Here is a 21,886-nt window from a genome sequence, read left to right as displayed (position 1 = left end):
TCATCATCATTTCTTTCAGGAAGTTTGAAAAGCCAGGAAATGGAAGGTGTGCTTAGTCGGCTGGAGGCAGACCGGTCTAAACTGGCTGCCCAGCTCTGCGAGATGAAACGGGATCTGTCAGACAAGGATGCTCAGACATTATCCTTGGAGGCACGACTCACTCAGAGGAACTCTCAGATCATCGAGTTCCAGGAGGATGCCAACAGGAAGTGTACAGAGATCAGCAACTTGGAGAGAGAGGTGAGTTCACACACCATCATTCAGGCCAGACAGCTGTCACATCAGTTAATCAGCATGTCTTCATATTTCTTCAAAAGACTCTACAATGTATAATACATCCAATGACAATGCATTTGTACATATTCTGTAGTGCATAGAGCAGGCACTTAGTGCCTGGAGATTCTGTGCATTATAAGTTTACTTTATTATTATCATTATGTCAGTATACAGTCATCTAGATCTGTAAGGAACAACCTTAAAACAAACTAATAAGCAAACTTTGGTAGAGTTTGTCCCAGCCACATGCTGTATATTTTCATTTACTCACTGAGAGCCAAGGTGGGGTGGGGGTAGGGTTGGGAGACTGTGCAGGGAAGAGATGTGAGTGACCCACTTTGAGTCTGTTATAATCATGGTTTAGTGAAACACCATTAACATATATATCCCCTTCCCAGAGAGGCAGTAGTTTCAGGCTCATTGAGGGTCAAGGGTGTCTGGTGGGGTACACTGCGGGGAAGAGATGGGAGGGACCCCCTAAGGAAGAAAATTAATAATAATGTATTTCTTTACCAACGTTGTTTTTCGCTAGTTTTCTGAACAAAAAGTTATGGCCACAGATAAGTGTTTGTCTGTGCAGTCAAATGGCTTTTTGGATTCTTCTTGTGTTTGAGGTCAAACAAATACAGTGCATTTTTTTTCATGCTGCACCACTCCTGAAACTACTTGATTTAAAAAGGGATTGTTTATCAATACATGAAATGTCTGAGTAATATGAGTATGTAATCTGTGTCTGAAAAATACTTTACTTGGATGAGTTTGTATTATATTGTTTTGCTTGGCCCAATTACCAGCTACGAAAGAAGACATCCCAGATGAGCAGTCTGGAGGAACAGTTGGACGAAAAGATGCGAGAGTTCTCTGCCCACATCGCTCGGATGAAGCAGCTGGAGGAAGAGGTCATCAGTCGGGAGGAGGAGGCAGATGAACTCCGCCACCAGGTGGCAGCACATCAGGCTGAGATACGAAAGAAACTAAGCAGCGAGGACAAGAAACAACAGCTCCATCAGGAACATTGCCGTGATTATGAGAAGCAGATAGATATTGTGAGTTATCTCCCCTGATATTTCAATTTACTAAATGCAAGTGACATGTTTAAATAAACTGAGCATAGCATAGTCCAGCTTGGGGCATGGATGAGCATGGGCGCATGTTCCCTTGGCATGCTAGAAGCCTGTGATTACTGGTTCAGATCTTTCTTTGCCTTGAAACAGATTCAAGGTTTGTAATACCTGTCCTAAAAAGTGGTAAACATCTGACGCATGTGTCAGTTCTTGCCTTTCTTTCAAATCTATGGAACACTCCATCATATGGCTTGAATACAATTACAATTCATAGAGGAATGAAGGGATCACAGCATCCAAATGTTTACTAGTTTATGTCTTTCAGCTTCAGAATGAGTTAGAGAAGACTGGGCGTAAAATGTCAGAGTATGAGCATCAGGTTGCTGGGTTGAGGGAGGAGGTGTCCACCAAGTCGGTGCACTGTCAGCACCTGGAGCTTAAGCTGCAGGAAAGCAGGGAGGTGAGTTAAGAATCACAGCCGAACAAAGTGGCTGTAATACACAGTGTAGGCTCAAGAGAGGGTTTTGGAGTGTTTTGACTCATCAAATTCAGTGAGGGCCCCCTCTATTTTACATTTGCCCATCTATTTAACATTGGAGGGGGTCCAGAAACATTATTTTCATCAATTTGGACCCACTCAAAATTTCACCCAAATCTAACACTGAATACAGCTTCTTTATGGCTTAACATCCTCTGTGTACTTCCACTGGTCAGCAGGTTGGTACTAAGGCTAGACATCCTGGCAGGCTGCTTCCACAAACTGCTAAGGTGATCGTAAGTCACTAAGGTAACCTTAGTCCAGTGTTAAAGAATGGGACTTAGTTTAACCTTAGTAAAGGTTGCTTCATGAAAAGATCACTTGCTAGATAATGGTGTTGGTAGCTCTGCTGAAATATTGCTCGTATTAACATTGAAGAAGTTGTATATCCATAGAACTCTTCTCATGGTTGTATATATTCTGCTGGTCTATAAGGAATGGGAGGAAGAGACTTCTCAGAGTTGCCTCCCTTAAAATTCTACAGATTTCTCATATTATGATCTATTATTATTATCTGTTCATACACCTTATCTGTGCTCATGGGTTATGCTGGACGTTATGTCAGCCTTCTTACAAAATTTGACTTTCCTACAAGATTGGGCTGACAGGCTGAGATATCAGAAATTGTCCTGAACCTCAATGCTTGCTGCACTGACTGCAGGAGCTGAGTTCCCAGACACAAGAGAGCCAGCAAGCCCTGTGGAATCTAGAGGAGCGTGCCACAGAGGGCAACAGTCAGGTGAAGCAGCTGGAGTCAGCTCTGTTGCTATGTAAGGAGGAGATCAGGAGCTACCTTAACACCCTGGAGGAGGCCAAGGACAAGTTTGACAGAGAGATAGCAAACAGAGATCAGAGGGTGAGAGGTTTTACATTACTTTCACAGACCTGGAATCACTGACTTTGGATGTTCAGCAGGTCCATGTTACTCTATGTTTGTCATGAGAACAGATTGGAGTATATGGATCTCTTTGGAGTGCAATAGTGCAGTGGTAAGGCATCTGCCAGTATGGTCCCCAGGGAGTTGAAAAAGTATCGAAAAGTACAAAAGTGTCCTATGACCGTGGATAGCATTGTACATAGCGCCATGGGTAGGAGCACCATAAATGTGGACTATTGCTAGTAATGTACATAGCGCCTTGGGTGGGAGCGCCATATATGTAGACTATTTCTAGTAATGTACATAGCGCCATGGGTGGGAGCACCATACATGTGGACTATTGCTAGTAATGTACATAGCGCCATGGTTGGGAGTGCCATATGTGTACACTATTTCTAATAATGTACTTAGCGCCATGTTTGGGAGCGCCATATATGTGAACTATTACTGGTAATGCACATAGCGCCATGGTTGGGAGCGCCATATATGTGAACTATTACTGGTAATGCACATAGCGCCATGGTTGGGAGCGCCATATATATGGACTGTTACTTGTAATGTACATAGTGCCATGGTTGGGAGCACCATACATGTGGACTATTACTGGTAATGCACATAGCGCCATGGTTGGGAGCGCCATATATATGGACTGTTACTTGTAATGTACATAGTGCCATGGTTGGGAGCGCCATATATATGGACTGTTACTTGTAATGTACATAGTGCCATGGTTGGGAGCGCCATATATGTGGACTGTTACTTGTAATGTACATAGCGCCATGGTTGGGAGCGCCATATATATGGACTGTTACTTGTAATGTACATAGCGCCATGGTTGGGAGCGCCATATATGTGAACTATTACTGGTAATGCACATAGCGCCATGGTTGGGAGCGCCATATATATGGACTGTTACTTGTAATGTACATAGCGCCATGGTTGGGAGCGCCATATATATGGACTGTTACTTGTAATGTACATAGCGCCATGGTTGGGAGCGCCATATATGTGGACTGTTACTTGTAATGTACATAGCGCCATGGTTGGGAGCGCCATATATATGGACTGTTACTTGTAATGTACATAGCGCCATGGTTGGGAGCGCCATATATATGGACTGTTACTTGTAATGTACATAGCGCCATGGTTGGGAGCGCCATATATATGGACTGTTACTTGTAATGTACATAGCGCCATGGTTGGGAGCGCCATATATATGGACTGTTACTTGTAATGTACATAGCGCCATGGTTGGGAGCGCCATATATATGGACTGTTACTTGTAATGTACATAGCGCCATGGTTGGGAGCGCCATATATATGGACTGTTACTTGTAATGTACATAGCGCCATGGTTGGGAGCGCCATATATGTGAACTATTACTGGTAATGCACATAGCGCCATGGTTGGGAGCGCCATATATATGGACTGTTACTTGTAATGCACATAGCGCCATGGTTGGGAGCGCCATATATGTGGACTGTTACTTGTAATGTACATAGTGCCATGGTTGGGAGCGCCATATATGTGGACTGTTACTTGTAATGTACATAACGCCATGGTTGGGAGCGCCATATATGTGGACTGTTACTTGTAATGTACATAGTGCCATGGTTGGGAGCGCCATATATGTGGACTGTTACTTGTAATGTACATAGTGCCATGGTTGGGAGCGCCATATATGTGGACTGTTACTTGTAATGTACATAGTGCCATGGTTGGGAGCACCATATATGTAGACTGTTACTTGTAATGTACATAGTGCCATGGTTGGGAGCGCCATATATGTGGACTGTTACTTGTAATGTACATAGTGCCATGGTTGGGAGCGCCATATATGTGGACTGTTAATTGTAATGTACATAGTGCCATGGTTGGGAGCGCCATATATATGGACTGTTACTTGTAATGTACATAGTGCCATGGTTGGGAGCGCCATATATATAGACTGTTACTTGTAATGTACATAGTGCCATGGTTGGGAGCGCCATATATGTGGACTGTTACTTGTAATGTACATAGTGCCATGGTTGGGAGCGCCATATATATGGACTGTTACTTGTAATGTACATAGCGCCATGGTTGGGAGCGCCATATATGTGAACTATTACTGGTAATGCACTTAGCGCCATGGTTGGGAGCGCCATATATATGGACTATTACTGGTAATGCACATAGCGCCATGGTTGGGAGCGCCATATATATGGACTATTACTGGTAATGCGCATAGCGCCATGGTTGGGAGCGCCATATATATGGACTGTTACTTGTAATGTACATAGCGCCATGGTTGGGAGCGCCATATATGTGGACTGTTACTTGTAATGTACATAGCGCCATGGTTGGGAGCGCCATATATGTGGACTGTTACTTGTAATGTACATAGCGCCATGGTTGGGAGCGCCATATATGTGGACTGTTACTTGTAATGTACATAGCGCCATGGTTGGGAGCGCCATATATGTGGACTGTTACTTGTAATGTACATAGCGCCATGGTTGGGAGCGCCATATATATGGACTGTTACTTGTAATGTACATAGCGCCATGGTTGGGAGCGCCATATATATGGACTGTTACTTGTAATGTACGTAGTGCCATGGTTGGGAGCGCCATATATATGGACTGTTACTTGTAATGTACATAGTGCCATGGTTGGGAGCGCCATATATGTGGACTGTTACTTGTATTGTACATAGTGCCATGGTTGGGAGCGCCATATATATGGACTGTTACTTGTAATGTACATAGCGCCATGGTTGGGAGCGCCATATATATGGACTGTTACTTGTAATGTACATAGTGCCATGGTTGGGAGCGCCATATATATGGACTGTTACTTGTAATGTACATAGCGCCATGGTTGGGAGCGCCATATATGTGGACTGTTAATTGTAATGTACATAGTGCCATGGTTGGGAGCGCCATATATATAGACTGTTACTTGTAATGTACATAGTGCCATGGTTGGGAGCGCCATATATGTGGACTGTTACTTGTAATGTACATAGTGCCATGGTTGGGAGCGCCATATATATAGACTGTTACTTGTAATGTACATAGTGCCATGGTTGGGAGCGCCATATATGTGGACTGTTACTTGTAATGTACATAGTGCCATGGTTGGGAGCGCCATATATATGGACTGTTACTTGTAATGTACATAGCGCCATGGTTGGGAGCGCCATATATGTGAACTATTACTGGTAATGCACTTAGCGCCATGGTTGGGAGCGCCATATATATGGACTATTACTGGTAATGCACATAGCGCCATGGTTGGGAGCGCCATATATATGGACTATTACTGGTAATGCGCATAGCGCCATGGTTGGGAGCGCCATATATATGGACTGTTACTTGTAATGTACATAGCGCCATGGTTGGGAGCGCCATATATGTGGACTGTTACTTGTAATGTACATAGCGCCATGGTTGGGAGCGCCATATATGTGGACTGTTACTTGTAATGTACATAGCGCCATGGTTGGGAGCGCCATATATGTGGACTGTTACTTGTAATGTACATAGCGCCATGGTTGGGAGCGCCATATATGTGGACTGTTACTTGTAATGTACATAGCGCCATGGTTGGGAGCGCCATATATGTGGACTGTTACTTGTAATGTACATAGCGCCATGGTTGGGAGCGCCATATATATGGACTGTTACTTGTAATGTACGTAGTGCCATGGTTGGGAGCGCCATATATATGGACTGTTACTTGTAATGTACATAGTGCCATGGTTGGGAGCGCCATATATGTGGACTGTTACTTGTATTGTACATAGTGCCATGGTTGGGAGCGCCATATATATGGACTGTTACTTGTAATGTACATAGCGCCATGGTTGGGAGCGCCATATATATGGACTGTTACTTGTAATGTACATAGTGCCATGGTTGGGAGCGCCATATATGTGGACTGTTACTTGTAATGTACATAGTGCCATGGTTGGGAGCGCCATATATGTGGACTGTTACTTGTAATGTACATAGTGCCATGGTTGGGAGCGCCATATATGTGGACTGTTAATTGTAATGTACATAGTGCCATGGTTGGGAGCGCCATATATATGGACTGTTACTTGTAATGTACATAGTGCCATGGTTGGGAGCGCCATATATATAGACTGTTACTTGTAATGTACATAGTGCCATGGTTGGGAGCGCCATATATGTGGACTGTTACTTGTAATGTACATAGTGCCATGGTTGGGAGCGCCATATATATGGACTGTTACTTGTAATGTACATAGCGCCATGGTTGGGAGCGCCATATATGTGAACTATTACTGGTAATGCACTTAGCGCCATGGTTGGGAGCGCCATATATATGGACTATTACTGGTAATGCACATAGCGCCATGGTTGGGAGCGCCATATATATGGACTATTACTGGTAATGCGCATAGCGCCATGGTTGGGAGCGCCATATATATGGACTGTTACTTGTAATGTACATAGCGCCATGGTTGGGAGCGCCATATATGTGGACTGTTACTTGTAATGTACATAGCGCCATGGTTGGGAGCGCCATATATGTGGACTGTTACTTGTAATGTACATAGCGCCATGGTTGGGAGCGCCATATATGTGGACTGTTACTTGTAATGTACATAGCGCCATGGTTGGGAGCGCCATATATGTGGACTGTTACTTGTAATGTACATAGCGCCATGGTTGGGAGCGCCATATATATGGACTGTTACTTGTAATGTACATAGCGCCATGGTTGGGAGCGCCATATATATGGACTGTTACTTGTAATGTACGTAGTGCCATGGTTGGGAGCGCCATATATATGGACTGTTACTTGTAATGTACATAGTGCCATGGTTGGGAGCGCCATATATGTGGACTGTTACTTGTATTGTACATAGTGCCATGGTTGGGAGCGCCATATATATGGACTGTTACTTGTAATGTACATAGCGCCATGGTTGGGAGCGCCATATATATGGACTGTTACTTGTAATGTACATAGTGCCATGGTTGGGAGCGCCATATATATGGACTGTTACTTGTAATGTACATAGTGCCATGGTTGGGAGCGCCATATATATGGACTGTTACTTGTAATGTACATAGCGCCATGGTTGGGAGCGCCATATATATGGACTGTTACTTGTAATGTACATAGTGCCATGGTTGGGAGCGCCATATATATGGACTGTTACTTGTAATGTACATAGCGCCATGGTTGGGAGCGCCATATATGTGGACTGTTAATTGTAATGTACATAGTGCCATGGTTGGGAGCGCCATATATATGGACTGTTACTTGTAATGTACATAGTGCCATGGTTGGGAGCGCCATATATGTGGACTGTTACTTGTAATGTACATAGTGCCATGGTTGGGAGCGCCATATATATAGACTGTTACTTGTAATGTACATAGTGCCATGGTTGGGAGCGCCATATATGTGGACTGTTACTTGTAATGTACATAGTGCCATGGTTGGGAGCGCCATATATATGGACTGTTACTTGTAATGTACATAGCGCCATGGTTGGGAGCGCCATATATGTGAACTATTACTGGTAATGCACTTAGCGCCATGGTTGGGAGCGCCATATATATGGACTATTACTGGTAATGCACATAGCGCCATGGTTGGGAGCGCCATATATATGGACTATTACTGGTAATGCGCATAGCGCCATGGTTGGGAGCGCCATATATATGGACTGTTACTTGTAATGTACATAGCGCCATGGTTGGGAGCGCCATATATGTGGACTGTTACTTGTAATGTACATAGCGCCATGGTTGGGAGCGCCATATATGTGGACTGTTACTTGTAATGTACATAGCGCCATGGTTGGGAGCGCCATATATGTGGACTGTTACTTGTAATGTACATAGCGCCATGGTTGGGAGCGCCATATATGTGGACTGTTACTTGTAATGTACATAGCGCCATGGTTGGGAGCGCCATATATGTGGACTGTTACTTGTAATGTACATAGCGCCATGGTTGGGAGCGCCATATATATGGACTGTTACTTGTAATGTACGTAGTGCCATGGTTGGGAGCGCCATATATATGGACTGTTACTTGTAATGTACATAGTGCCATGGTTGGGAGCGCCATATATGTGGACTGTTACTTGTATTGTACATAGTGCCATGGTTGGGAGCGCCATATATATGGACTGTTACTTGTAATGTACATAGCGCCATGGTTGGGAGCGCCATATATATGGACTGTTACTTGTAATGTACATAGTGCCATGGTTGGGAGCGCCATATATGTGGACTGTTACTTGTAATGTACATAGTGCCATGGTTGGGAGCGCCATATATGTGGACTGTTACTTGTAATGTACATAGTGCCATGGTTGGGAGCGCCATATATGTGGACTGTTAATTGTAATGTACATAGTGCCATGGTTGGGAGCGCCATATATATGGACTGTTACTTGTAATGTACATAGTGCCATGGTTGGGAGCGCCATATATATAGACTGTTACTTGTAATGTACATAGTGCCATGGTTGGGAGCGCCATATATGTGGACTGTTACTTGTAATGTACATAGTGCCATGGTTGGGAGCGCCATATATATGGACTGTTACTTGTAATGTACATAGCGCCATGGTTGGGAGCGCCATATATGTGAACTATTACTGGTAATGCACTTAGCGCCATGGTTGGGAGCGCCATATATATGGACTGTTACTTGTAATGTACATAGTGCCATGGTTGGGAGCGCCATATATGTGGACTGTTACTTGTATTGTACATAGTGCCATGGTTGGGAGCGCCATATATATGGACTGTTACTTGTAATGTACATAGCGCCATGGTTGGGAGCGCCATATATATGGACTGTTACTTGTAATGTACATAGTGCCATGGTTGGGAGCGCCATATATGTGGACTGTTACTTGTAATGTACATAGTGCCATGGTTGGGAGCGCCATATATGTGGACTGTTACTTGTAATGTACATAGTGCCATGGTTGGGAGCGCCATATATGTGGACTGTTAATTGTAATGTACATAGTGCCATGGTTGGGAGCGCCATATATATGGACTGTTACTTGTAATGTACATAGTGCCATGGTTGGGAGCGCCATATATATAGACTGTTACTTGTAATGTACATAGTGCCATGGTTGGGAGCGCCATATATGTGGACTGTTACTTGTAATGTACATAGTGCCATGGTTGGGAGCGCCATATATATGGACTGTTACTTGTAATGTACATAGCGCCATGGTTGGGAGCGCCATATATGTGAACTATTACTGGTAATGCACTTAGCGCCATGGTTGGGAGCGCCATATATATGGACTATTACTGGTAATGCACATAGCGCCATGGTTGGGAGCGCCATATATATGGACTATTACTGGTAATGCGCATAGCGCCATGGTTGGGAGCGCCATATATATGGACTGTTACTTGTAATGTACATAGCGCCATGGTTGGGAGCGCCATATATGTGGACTGTTACTTGTAATGTACATAGCGCCATGGTTGGGAGCGCCATATATGTGGACTGTTACTTGTAATGTACATAGCGCCATGGTTGGGAGCGCCATATATGTGGACTGTTACTTGTAATGTACATAGCGCCATGGTTGGGAGCGCCATATATGTGGACTGTTACTTGTAATGTACATAGCGCCATGGTTGGGAGCGCCATATATATGGACTGTTACTTGTAATGTACATAGCGCCATGGTTGGGAGCGCCATATATATGGACTGTTACTTGTAATGTACGTAGTGCCATGGTTGGGAGCGCCATATATATGGACTGTTACTTGTAATGTACATAGTGCCATGGTTGGGAGCGCCATATATGTGGACTGTTACTTGTATTGTACATAGTGCCATGGTTGGGAGCGCCATATATATGGACTGTTACTTGTAATGTACATAGCGCCATGGTTGGGAGCGCCATATATATGGACTGTTACTTGTAATGTACATAGTGCCATGGTTGGGAGCGCCATATATATGGACTGTTACTTGTAATGTACATAGTGCCATGGTTGGGAGCGCCATATATATGGACTGTTACTTGTAATGTACATAGCGCCATGGTTGGGAGCGCCATATATATGGACTGTTACTTGTAATGTACATAGTGCCATGGTTGGGAGCGCCATATATATGGACTGTTACTTGTAATGTACATAGCGCCATGGTTGGGAGCGCCATATATGTGGACTGTTAATTGTAATGTACATAGTGCCATGGTTGGGAGCGCCATATATATAGACTGTTACTTGTAATGTACATAGTGCCATGGTTGGGAGCGCCATATATGTGGACTGTTACTTGTAATGTACATAGTGCCATGGTTGGGAGCGCCATATATATAGACTGTTACTTGTAATGTACATAGTGCCATGGTTGGGAGCGCCATATATGTGGACTGTTACTTGTAATGTACATAGTGCCATGGTTGGGAGCGCCATATATATGGACTGTTACTTGTAATGTACATAGCGCCATGGTTGGGAGCGCCATATATGTGAACTATTACTGGTAATGCACTTAGCGCCATGGTTGGGAGCGCCATATATATGGACTATTACTGGTAATGCACATAGCGCCATGGTTGGGAGCGCCATATATATGGACTATTACTGGTAATGCGCATAGCGCCATGGTTGGGAGCGCCATATATATGGACTGTTACTTGTAATGTACATAGCGCCATGGTTGGGAGCGCCATATATGTGGACTGTTACTTGTAATGTACATAGCGCCATGGTTGGGAGCGCCATATATGTGGACTGTTACTTGTAATGTACATAGCGCCATGGTTGGGAGCGCCATATATGTGGACTGTTACTTGTAATGTACATAGCGCCATGGTTGGGAGCGCCATATATGTGGACTGTTACTTGTAATGTACATAGCGCCATGGTTGGGAGCGCCATATATGTGGACTGTTACTTGTAATGTACATAGCGCCATGGTTGGGAGCGCCATATATATGGACTGTTACTTGTAATGTACGTAGTGCCATGGTTGGGAGCGCCATATATATGGACTGTTACTTGTAATGTACATAGTGCCATGGTTGGGAGCGCCATATATGTGGACTGTTACTTGTATTGTACATAGTGCCATGGTTGGGAGCGCCATATATATGGACTGTTACTTGTAATGTACATAGCGCCATGGTTGGGAGCGCCATATATATGGACTGTTACTTGTAATGTACATAGTGCCATGGTTGGGAGCGCCATATATGTGGACTGTTACTTGTAATGTACATAGTGCCATGGTTGGGAGCGCCATATATGTGAACTGTTACTTGTAATGTACATAGTGCCATGGTTGGGAGCGCCATATATGTGGACTGTTAATTGTAATGTACATAGTGCCATGGTTGGGAGCGCCATATATATGGACTGTTACTTGTAATGTACATAGTGCCATGGTTGGGAGCGCCATATATATAGACTGTTACTTGTAATGTACATAGTGCCATGGTTGGGAGCGCCATATATGTGGACTGTTACTTGTAATGTACATAGTGCCATGGTTGGGAGCGCCATATATATGGACTGTTACTTGTAATGTACATAGCGCCATGGTTGGGAGCGCCATATATGTGAACTATTACTGGTAATGCACTTAGCGCCATGGTTGGGAGCGCCATATATATGGACTATTACTGGTAATGCACATAGCGCCATGGTTGGGAGCGCCATATATATGGACTATTACTGGTAATGCGCATAGCGCCATGGTTGGGAGCGCCATATATATGGACTGTTACTTGTAATGTACATAGCGCCATGGTTGGGAGCGCCATATATGTGGACTGTTACTTGTAATGTACATAGCGCCATGGTTGGGAGCGCCATATATGTGGACTGTTACTTGTAATGTACATAGCGCCATGGTTGGGAGCGCCATATATGTGGACTGTTACTTGTAATGTACATAGCGCCATGGTTGGGAGCGCCATATATGTGGACTGTTACTTGTAATGTACATAGCGCCATGGTTGGGAGCGCCATATATATGGACTGTTACTTGTAATGTACATAGCGCCATGGTTGGGAGCGCCATATATATGGACTGTTACTTGTAATGTACGTAGTGCCATGGTTGGGAGCGCCATATATATGGACTGTTACTTGTATTGTACATAGTGCCATGGTTGGGAGCGCCATATATGTGGACTGTTACTTGTAATGTACATAGCGCCATGGTTGGGAGCGCCATATATATGGACTGTTACTTGTAATGTACATAGTGCCATGGTTGGGAGCGCCATATATATGGACTGTTACTTGTAATGTACATAGCGCCATGGTTGGGAGCGCCATATATATGGACTGTTACTTGTAATGTACATAGCGCCATGGTTGGGAGCGCCATATATGTGGACTGTTACTTGTAATGTACATAGCGCCATGGTTGGGAGCGCCATATATATAGACTGTTACTTGTAATGTACATAGTGCCATGGTTGGGAGCGCCATATATATGGACTGTTACTTGTAATGTACATAGTGCCATGGTTGGGAGCGCCATATATATGGACTGTTACTTGTAATGTACATAGCGCCATGGTTGGGAGCGCCATATATATGGACTGTTACTTGTAATGTACATAGTGCCATGGTTGGGAGCGCCATATATATGGACTGTTACTTGTAATGTACATAGTGCCATGGTTGGGAGCGCCATATATATAGACTGTTACTTGTAATGTACATAGTGCCATGGTTGGGAGCGCCATATATGTGGACTGTTACTTGTAATGTACATAGTGCCATGGTTGGGAGCGCCATATATATAGACTGTTACTTGTAATGTACATAGTGCCATGGTTGGGAGCGCCATATATGTGGACTGTTACTTGTAATGTACATAGTGCCATGGTTGGGAGCGCCATATATATGGACTGTTACTTGTAATGTACATAGCGCCATGGTTGGGAGCGCCATATATGTGAACTATTACTGGTAATGCACTTAGCGCCATGGTTGGGAGCGCCATATATATGGACTATTACTGGTAATGCACATAGCGCCATGGTTGGGAGCGCCATATATATGGACTATTACTGGTAATGCGCATAGCGCCATGGTTGGGAGCGCCATATATATGGACTGTTACTTGTAATGTACATAGCGCCATGGTTGGGAGCGCCATATATGTGGACTGTTACTTGTAATGTACATAGCGCCATGGTTGGGAGCGCCATATATGTGGACTGTTACTTGTAATGTACATAGCGCCATGGTTGGGAGCGCCATATATGTGGACTGTTACTTGTAATGTACATAGCGCCATGGTTGGGAGCGCCATATATGTGGACTGTTACTTGTAATGTACATAGCGCCATGGTTGGGAGCGCCATATATATGGACTGTTACTTGTAATGTACATAGCGCCATGGTTGGGAGCGCCATATATATGGACTGTTACTTGTAATGTACGTAGTGCCATGGTTGGGAGCGCCATATATATGGACTGTTACTTGTAATGTACATAGTGCCATGGTTGGGAGCGCCATATATGTGGACTGTTACTTGTATTGTACATAGTGCCATGGTTGGGAGCGCCATATATATGGACTGTTACTTGTAATGTACATAGCGCCATGGTTGGGAGCGCCATATATATGGACTGTTACTTGTAATGTACATAGTGCCATGGTTGGGAGCGCCATATATATGGACTGTTACTTGTAATGTACATAGCGCCATGGTTGGGAGCGCCATATATATGGACTGTTACTTGTAATGTACATAGTGCCATGGTTGGGAGCGCCATATATGTGGACTGTTACTTGTAATGTACATAGCGCCATGGTTGGGAGCGCCATATATATGGACTGTTACTTGTAATGTACATAGCGCCATGGTTGGGAGCGCCATATATGTGGACTGTTACTATCATTATTATGTGTGTTATATATCATATATTTTGCAATCAACTTGTGGTTGACTGTGATTGGTATAGAGAACTTTGGCTATTTTCAGGATTATTTGCCATTTTCTCAAATTAGAATGGGCCACTGCCCTTGTGTCAGTAAACTTCAAACTTTCAATTGGCAATTTTTTGTTCTTGTGTGCAAAATGCCCCATGGCCCCTGCCTTCAACAATTCCTGCTGTGTTTCTTGCCTGTATGTGTATTATTTGGTCTGAAGGACAAACAAGTGATTGATATTATGAACATCAGCCCATGCCATCAGGTTATAGTGGCATAACCTTAATCACTGAGTAGAATCTTTTGGACAGTCAGCTGTTAAAGCTTTCAGTCTTTACAATTTAATTGGTCTTGTTGTACTAGATAACTAATGGAAATGGGATCAGGTGCTGAGGCTGCTGACTTCAGGCTTGATTATTTACAAGCCATGTGCATGTAGGTCGGTAATTTATTTAGTTTATTCTTGCTGACCAGCTTTCCAAGGCAGAACAGGACTTGAAGGAGACGAAGATGGAGCTGGAGGAGAAGCTGGACTCCAACCGTGAGATGGACAGGATGTTGATGGAGAGACAGGCCATGCTGCAGCAGAGATCCAACAGGGTCACAGAACTGGAGGAGACTCAGGCTGACCTTAACAGACAGGTACAGGGGCATGTGTCTTTACCTTGGTGTAGGGGAGACTCAGGCTGACCTTAACAGACAGGTACTGGGGCATGTGTCTTTACCTTGGTGTAGGGGAGGCTAAGGCTGACCTTAACAGACAGGTACAGGGGCATGTGTCTTTACCTTGGTGTAGGGGAGACTCAGGCTGACCTTAACAGACAGGTACAGGGGCATGTGTCTTTACCTTGGTGTATGGGAGACTCAGGCTGACCTTAACAGATAGGTACAGGGGCATGTGTCTTTACCTTGGTGTAGGGGAGACTCAGGCTGACTTTAACAGACAGGTACAGGGGCATGTGTCTTTACCTTGGTGTAGGGGAGACTCAGGCTGACCTTAACAGACAGGTACAGGGGCATGTGTCTTTACCTTGGTGTATGGGAGGCTATGTGTCTTTACCTTGGTGTAGGGGAGGCTAAGGCTGACCTTAACAGACAGGTACAGGGGCATGTGTCTTTACCTTGGTGTATGGGAGGCTAAGGCTGGACACAATGGACAGGTACAGGGGCATGTGTCTTTACCTTGGTGTAGGGGAGGCTAAGGCTGACCTTAACAGACAGGTACAGGGGCATGTGTCTTTACCTTGGTGTATGGGAGGCTAAGACTGACCTTAACAGACAGGTACAGGGGCATGTGTCTTTACCTTGGTGTATGGGAGGCTAAGGCTGGACTCAGCGGACAGTTACAGGGGCATGTGTCTTTATTGGGGTGAATGGGAGCCTTGGTTCATCTCAGCAGTCTGTGACTGCTGGATGGCTGTGTGGCCCAGACTGACCTCAGTAGACTAGGACTGAGACTTCAGCTGTGCTGGGACTTGTGTAAGAAGGGTGCATTGGAGGCACTGAGACCTGTATCATTGAGACTTGTATCATTTTGGGCTTTATGAAAGGCCTGAAATGAAATGAATGCTAAGACTTTGGTCATATATTGTTGTTCATTGGATCCCCAGGATCACCACAACGATACTAGTAGTCACATGTGTTATTTCTATATGTAGATATCCAGCCTGGAACAGCGTCTGCTGAGAGAGAAGGCCCAATCCATGACAGAACTGGAGGTGGCAGAGAGGAAGCTCCACCAGGCGTGTAGCGACATGGAGACCAAGACAGCAGAAGTCACACAGCAGACTCAGACTCTCAGGTCAGTATCATTCAATCAAATGTAATGTGTGTCAGAAAATCAAATTTTCACTGCCTCCCTCACCCCATTCCTACCCCATAGTAAAAAAATAAGAGATAATAAAAAGATACAGTAGAACACAGATATAACCAACTCCAAGGGACCAAGGGATTTAGTTCGCTATATCCGTTGTTCGTTATTCAGGTTTGACCGCCATATTGGCTTATAGAGATGAAGAGACACGTATATACATGGGCTACATATGTATTCTTGTACATTTCACGTCTCGCTCCTTGAAACCATTTGTAGAGCGGATCTTCCACATCTTGGTGATTTGCAGCTCGTAACTTCTTGCGGGCGGGGCCGAAATCACTCGACACACATTTTGCCAGTATCGAGTCGCGATTCTTAATAATGGAACTGAGTGTTGATTTCGGAATGCCAAAGTCGAGAGTGATGTTTGTCTTCGATCTTACTCCTGATTCTACAGCCTGGATTATCTGAAGCTTTGTGTCAAAGGTGATAGCTTTACGTTTGCCTGCCATAGCGACGAGAGTGAACTGAAGATCTGTGTATCAGTCAAGTTTTTAAACACGATGTGTTTCTTTTGTTAATTAACGAGGTTAAACAATGTTGATTCACCGCCAACGAGGTTAAACAATGTTGATTCACCCCCCACAAGGTTGATGTATACCGCTAAGTCGCTGAGTTGACACTGAGCTGACACTGAGTGAGTTCGCTACTCACGTCGTTAATTCGGCTTGGGGTCAGGAAATCAGTTCGCTATAACCATTAATTCGCTACTCACGAGTTCATTATTCACGTATAATTTTAATGATATTATAAAGGGACCATTGACGGGACTTTTAAATTTGTTCGCTATATCCGTTTGTTCTCTATATCCGTTTGTTCGCTATATCCATGTTCTACTGTAACACAACCCCAAAGCAAACAAGATGGCTTGGATCTTGTTTTTCTAGAAACCTTCCATATATCCTGTATATATATATTAACTCAGCCTTCAAGGAGCAGGAATTAACTCTGAAACATCATGAATTCTTTTTCAGAAGAAGTTCTCCTTGGGGTACATATAAGCATGTTTATATCCATTAAAAATCCCTACGACAGTTGTCACTATTTTTGATAATAAAATATTTACAAAATAAAAAACTTGCTTTGGCACCCTGGTTTTTCGGTGAGCCAGGGGTAGGCCGATTCGGACAACTCGGCTCTTCTGGGTCTGTTGTCCTTGTTGACGGGTCCCTCGTGCGTCAGGGTTACCGGCAACCAAACTGGTGGTTCTTGAGCACCGGCTTTGCCGCCTGCCTCAGTTCCGCTCAGTGCATCTGGTGTCCACTTGCCGGCGCCAGTCCATCAGGTCTCGTACCGTTAGTCACCGGCAACCTAACTGGTGGTTCTCGAGCACCGGCTTTGCCGCCTGCCTCAGTTCCACTCAGTGCATCGGGAGTCCCTGCTTCGGCACCCTGGTTTTTCGGTGAGCCAGGGGTAGGTCGATTTGGACAACTCGGCTCTTATGGGTCTGTTGTCCTTGTTGACGGGTCCCTCGTGCGTCAGGGTTACCGGCAACCAAACTGGTAGTTCTCGAGCACCGGCTTTGCCACCTGAATTGGTTCCGCTCAGTGCGTTGGGAGTCCCTGCATCGGCGGTCGATCCCACGGGGTCTCGACGCCCTCTTTCTTCGGCGAACCAACGGAGGCCGATTCGGAGGTTTTCGCTCGGATCATCCCCGGGGCATGTACGCGAATGGATCGCTTTAGCACTGACGTTGGTGATCATCCCATCGGACTCACCCGATTCCACAGAGTTTCGTCTTCCTGGGAAGCGTGTACTCCGTGCAGGGTAGCTGAGATCCAGCTGCTCAGATTACCTTTGCTCATTAGCAAAGTCATTAAAAGAAATGCCGCAGGTGGTTGTCCCTTCGGACGCCCCCGATCCCGCAGAGTTTCGTCTTCCTGGGGAAGCACTGCTGTCTCTGCCTTTCCGGCTGGCCTCGACCCTGTTCCCGGGGGCTTTGACGGTAGTTAGGGAGGCCGCGGTGGCCGTTAGTCAATTCAAGGACTCTAAGCCCTTGCTTGAACAACCCTCCACCTCTCGCGCACGGCCTTCGGTCCTCAGCTCAAGCTATCCTGCGACTCAGTCTAAGGATGCGCCAAAGTGGACTGCTCCTCTACAGGCACGGAAGAGCAAGGGCAAGGCAGCTTCTCAGAGGAAGGGGAGGTCGCCCCGGCTTCCCAGTAAGCGTACCTCCAGAGTCCTCAGTTGTCATGTTGCAAGCGGCAATCTCTCTGCCGTCGGCCGGGACACTTTGCCTTCTACCCGAAATTCCTGTGGGTGGTCACCTCCCGCTATTACTCCGGGAATGGGAGAGAGTCACGTCCAATCCCTGGGTCCTGTCCACACTCAGGGATGGCCACATGCCACAGTGGAAGCGAGAGCCTCCTCCTTTTGCAGGGATTCGCTGCACTCCGGTGCCAAAGTTTCGGGAAAAGGTGGCAATCCTCCGTGCCAAAATTACTGGACAAGGCAGCCGTAGAGATGGTTTCATTAAGACAGGAGAATACGGGGTTTTACTCCACTTATTTCCTGGTGACCTGGCTTACGTCAATCGACCTCATAGACACATACCTCCATGTACTGATGCATCCCGACTTCAGGAAATACCTTCGGTTTTCCTTCGACGGGGTCTGTTACCAGTTTCGTGTGCTCCTCTTCGGCATCTCCACGGCACCAAGGGTGTGCACCAAACTCATGCTAGTACCAACTCAGGTCGCCAGGGCGCAGTGCAACTTTTGTTTCCCGTACCTGGACGACTGGATCCTCAGAGCGCTCCACACAAGTCGAGAATCCACACAGTCGGTGATGGATATTCTCACCAGGCTAGGTTGGGGTATCAATCTAAAAAAATCAGAACTGGTGCTGACGCAGGATCTGGTTTTCATGGGGGCGAGGTTCGAGACAACCCGAGGGGTGGTTTCTCTGTCCAAAGAGCGCATTATCAAGGTACAGGGCATAGTGTTAAGGGTCCTACAGTCCCCTATGGCCTCGGCACAAACATGGCTTCAGTTGCTAGGTGGACATAGTTTGGCGTGCACATCGGAGAATGCCTCCCATTCAGCAGGCGTTAGCACAACAGTGGTCCCACTCGGAGAGCTACGAGAAGAATCTGGCTATTCCCCAGTGGTTGATACTTCACTTGCAGTGGTGGACAGATACCGGGAATCTATCCATAGGTTTACCTCTGATGACTCACTCACAGTTCAGACGGATGCCTCCCTCACAGGGTGGGCGAGGGCGTCCTGGGCGACCTCACAGTGTCAGGACTATGGTCCGACCACGAGGCGACCTTGCACATCAGTGTGCTAGAGTTGAGAGCTGTGAGGTTGGTGTTCGAACGCTTCGTGGATCAGGTTCGAAGCCAAGTGGTTCGTCTAGAGATGGACAACCAGATGGCGATGTCCTACATTCTGAAGCAAGGCAGCACCGTGTCTCCGTCGCTCCTTCAAAGAAAGAAAGGAGGCGTGGCAGTTTCTACTATGGTGCGATCAGTTCAGCATAGGTTTTATGCCTGTCTATCTCCCAAGGGTCAACAACGTGCGTGCAGATGCGCTCTCACGACGTGTTCTAGCTCCCCACGAGTGGTTGCTCGATCGGGAGATATTTGGGATTATCTCCCAGTTGATTGGGTCGTTCTAGGTGGATCTGTTTGCCTCTGGAGTGACGAACCAGATTCCTTTTTTTTTTTCTCGGATTTCGGATGCGAGAGCGATTGCCACCGACGCCTTCCAGCTGGACTGGACGGGCAGGGTGTTGAGGGAGTTTCCGCCAATTCCCCTGATTTCCAAAGTTCTGTCTCAGCTTGCCACCCAACCAGCGCAGCTACTAGTGCTTCTCGCACCTCTGTGGCCGCCTCAACGCTGGTTTCCGGTAATACTCAGGTCGCTAGTGCAGCCACCTGTACTATTACCGTGGCAACCGAGCCTACTATCCCAGGACGGCCAGCCTCACCCCAATCCCAGGATTCAGTGGGTGGCCTGGCCACTGTCCAGAATCGTCTCCAAAAGAGCAGAATTCCTGCATCGGTTGCAGACACAATTCTGGCTATGGGGAGGGATTCTACGAATGTACAATATGAGGATAGATGGGCCTGTAGTAGAGGGATTCTCAATCCCTTAGTTGAAGTGTTGGAGTTTTTACAGTCTCGATCAGAATCTGACTTAAGCCGCTTCTACCATTCGAGGCTACTCCACGGCTATTTCAGCCTTCCACATACCCGTTGAGGGTGCCTTGTTGGGACAATACCCATGGGTACAGTGTTTTCTTGCAGACGTGGACAGACTGCGTCCGGTCGTGAAATTTGTCTAGAGTGTTGGGATGGTTGCCCACTCCTCTTGTTCATAACTTGGCCAACCTGTCGTTACAATTGTTAAGTTGGAAATGACTTTTTTAGTGGCGGTTGCGTCTGGTGGACGTGTTAGCAACTCACACGTCATATTTTCAGAAGCGGAACTATGTTCCATAAGGATCGGGTAAGCATATGCTTACCGGATTCATACCGCCCAAAGATCGATTATTCGCTTCGTATTAGAGGCTCATGTATTAGACGTTATGAAACCTCTTAAAGTTATATTAAGAGAATAGCCTTGCTCCATAAGGAGAAACAGCTATTCTGCTGTTATGGTGGTGGCAAAGCTGGCTATCCGGCTCGCGCACAGACGGTATCCCGATGGATTGTATCGACAGACTACTCTGCCCATTGAGGGGATCTGCTCAGCGGCTATTTGGAGTGGTCCGAGCATGATCATCCGTCATTACCAGCTGAACAGACACTCACGAGAGCGTGCTCGGTTCAGTCAGTCAGTTCTCTGCGGTAGACAGAATAGCTCCGCTCAAGCTGATTAAGCTTTGTCAGGTGACTATATCTATTTGCACTTGGTGGTGGGTGACTATCCATTCCCATTTTATCGGCGGTGGTATTTAGTGATGGTTTTTTAGTCCCGCCCTCTTTGGCTGGGTACCTTACTTTCCTTTCCATTTCCCCGCTTAGCTTGCTAGTGCAGTATGGACAGGGTTCAGTTTGGCAAGTGTCCCGTACATCCAGGTCTCCAAACTTTGATTTGGGTGGCAGGGTTTGTGTCATTTGGGATTTCCCAAATTGTAGCCAATGGGCATGTAAGCTTTGACAAGCAGGTCCTCAGCTTTGTCACGCCCCCGCCTTGATTGACATCAGCGGTCAGGTGACCAGGTCGGTGACTTTTCTATTTCTGTGTGGTTGTAGATTCGCACTTCGATCGAATGGACTGTGCTGTCAGACAGAATACCACTCCCTGTTGGTTATCTTTGGGAGTCTGTTTAATGCTTATATGTACCCCAAGGAGGTCTTCTTCTGAAAAAGAATTATGCAAACC

General features: G+C 45.8%; 1 protein-coding gene across 1 annotated transcript in view; it reads left to right on the top strand.

The window, feature by feature from the left end:
* LOC137273237 (coiled-coil domain-containing protein 18-like) overlaps positions 1-21,886 on the top strand; it is a 73,331-nt gene that overhangs the window by 41,335 nt on the left and 10,110 nt on the right. The window contains exons 12-17 of the mRNA XM_067805749.1: positions 20-240; positions 1,071-1,322; positions 1,666-1,800; positions 2,540-2,734; positions 15,155-15,322; positions 16,339-16,481. Of these exons, the coding sequence (XP_067661850.1) occupies positions 20-240; positions 1,071-1,322; positions 1,666-1,800; positions 2,540-2,734; positions 15,155-15,322; positions 16,339-16,481 (1,114 nt within the window). The remainder of the gene's footprint in view (positions 1-19; positions 241-1,070; positions 1,323-1,665; positions 1,801-2,539; positions 2,735-15,154; positions 15,323-16,338; positions 16,482-21,886) is intronic.

The sequence above is a fragment of the Haliotis asinina genome, chromosome 2, assembly GCF_037392515.1.
Source record: "Haliotis asinina isolate JCU_RB_2024 chromosome 2, JCU_Hal_asi_v2, whole genome shotgun sequence".
Lineage (NCBI taxonomy): Eukaryota > Metazoa > Mollusca > Gastropoda > Lepetellida > Haliotidae > Haliotis > Haliotis asinina.
The sequence above is the reverse complement of the archived record's forward strand: the minus strand, read 5'-3'. Positions and strand labels throughout refer to the sequence as shown.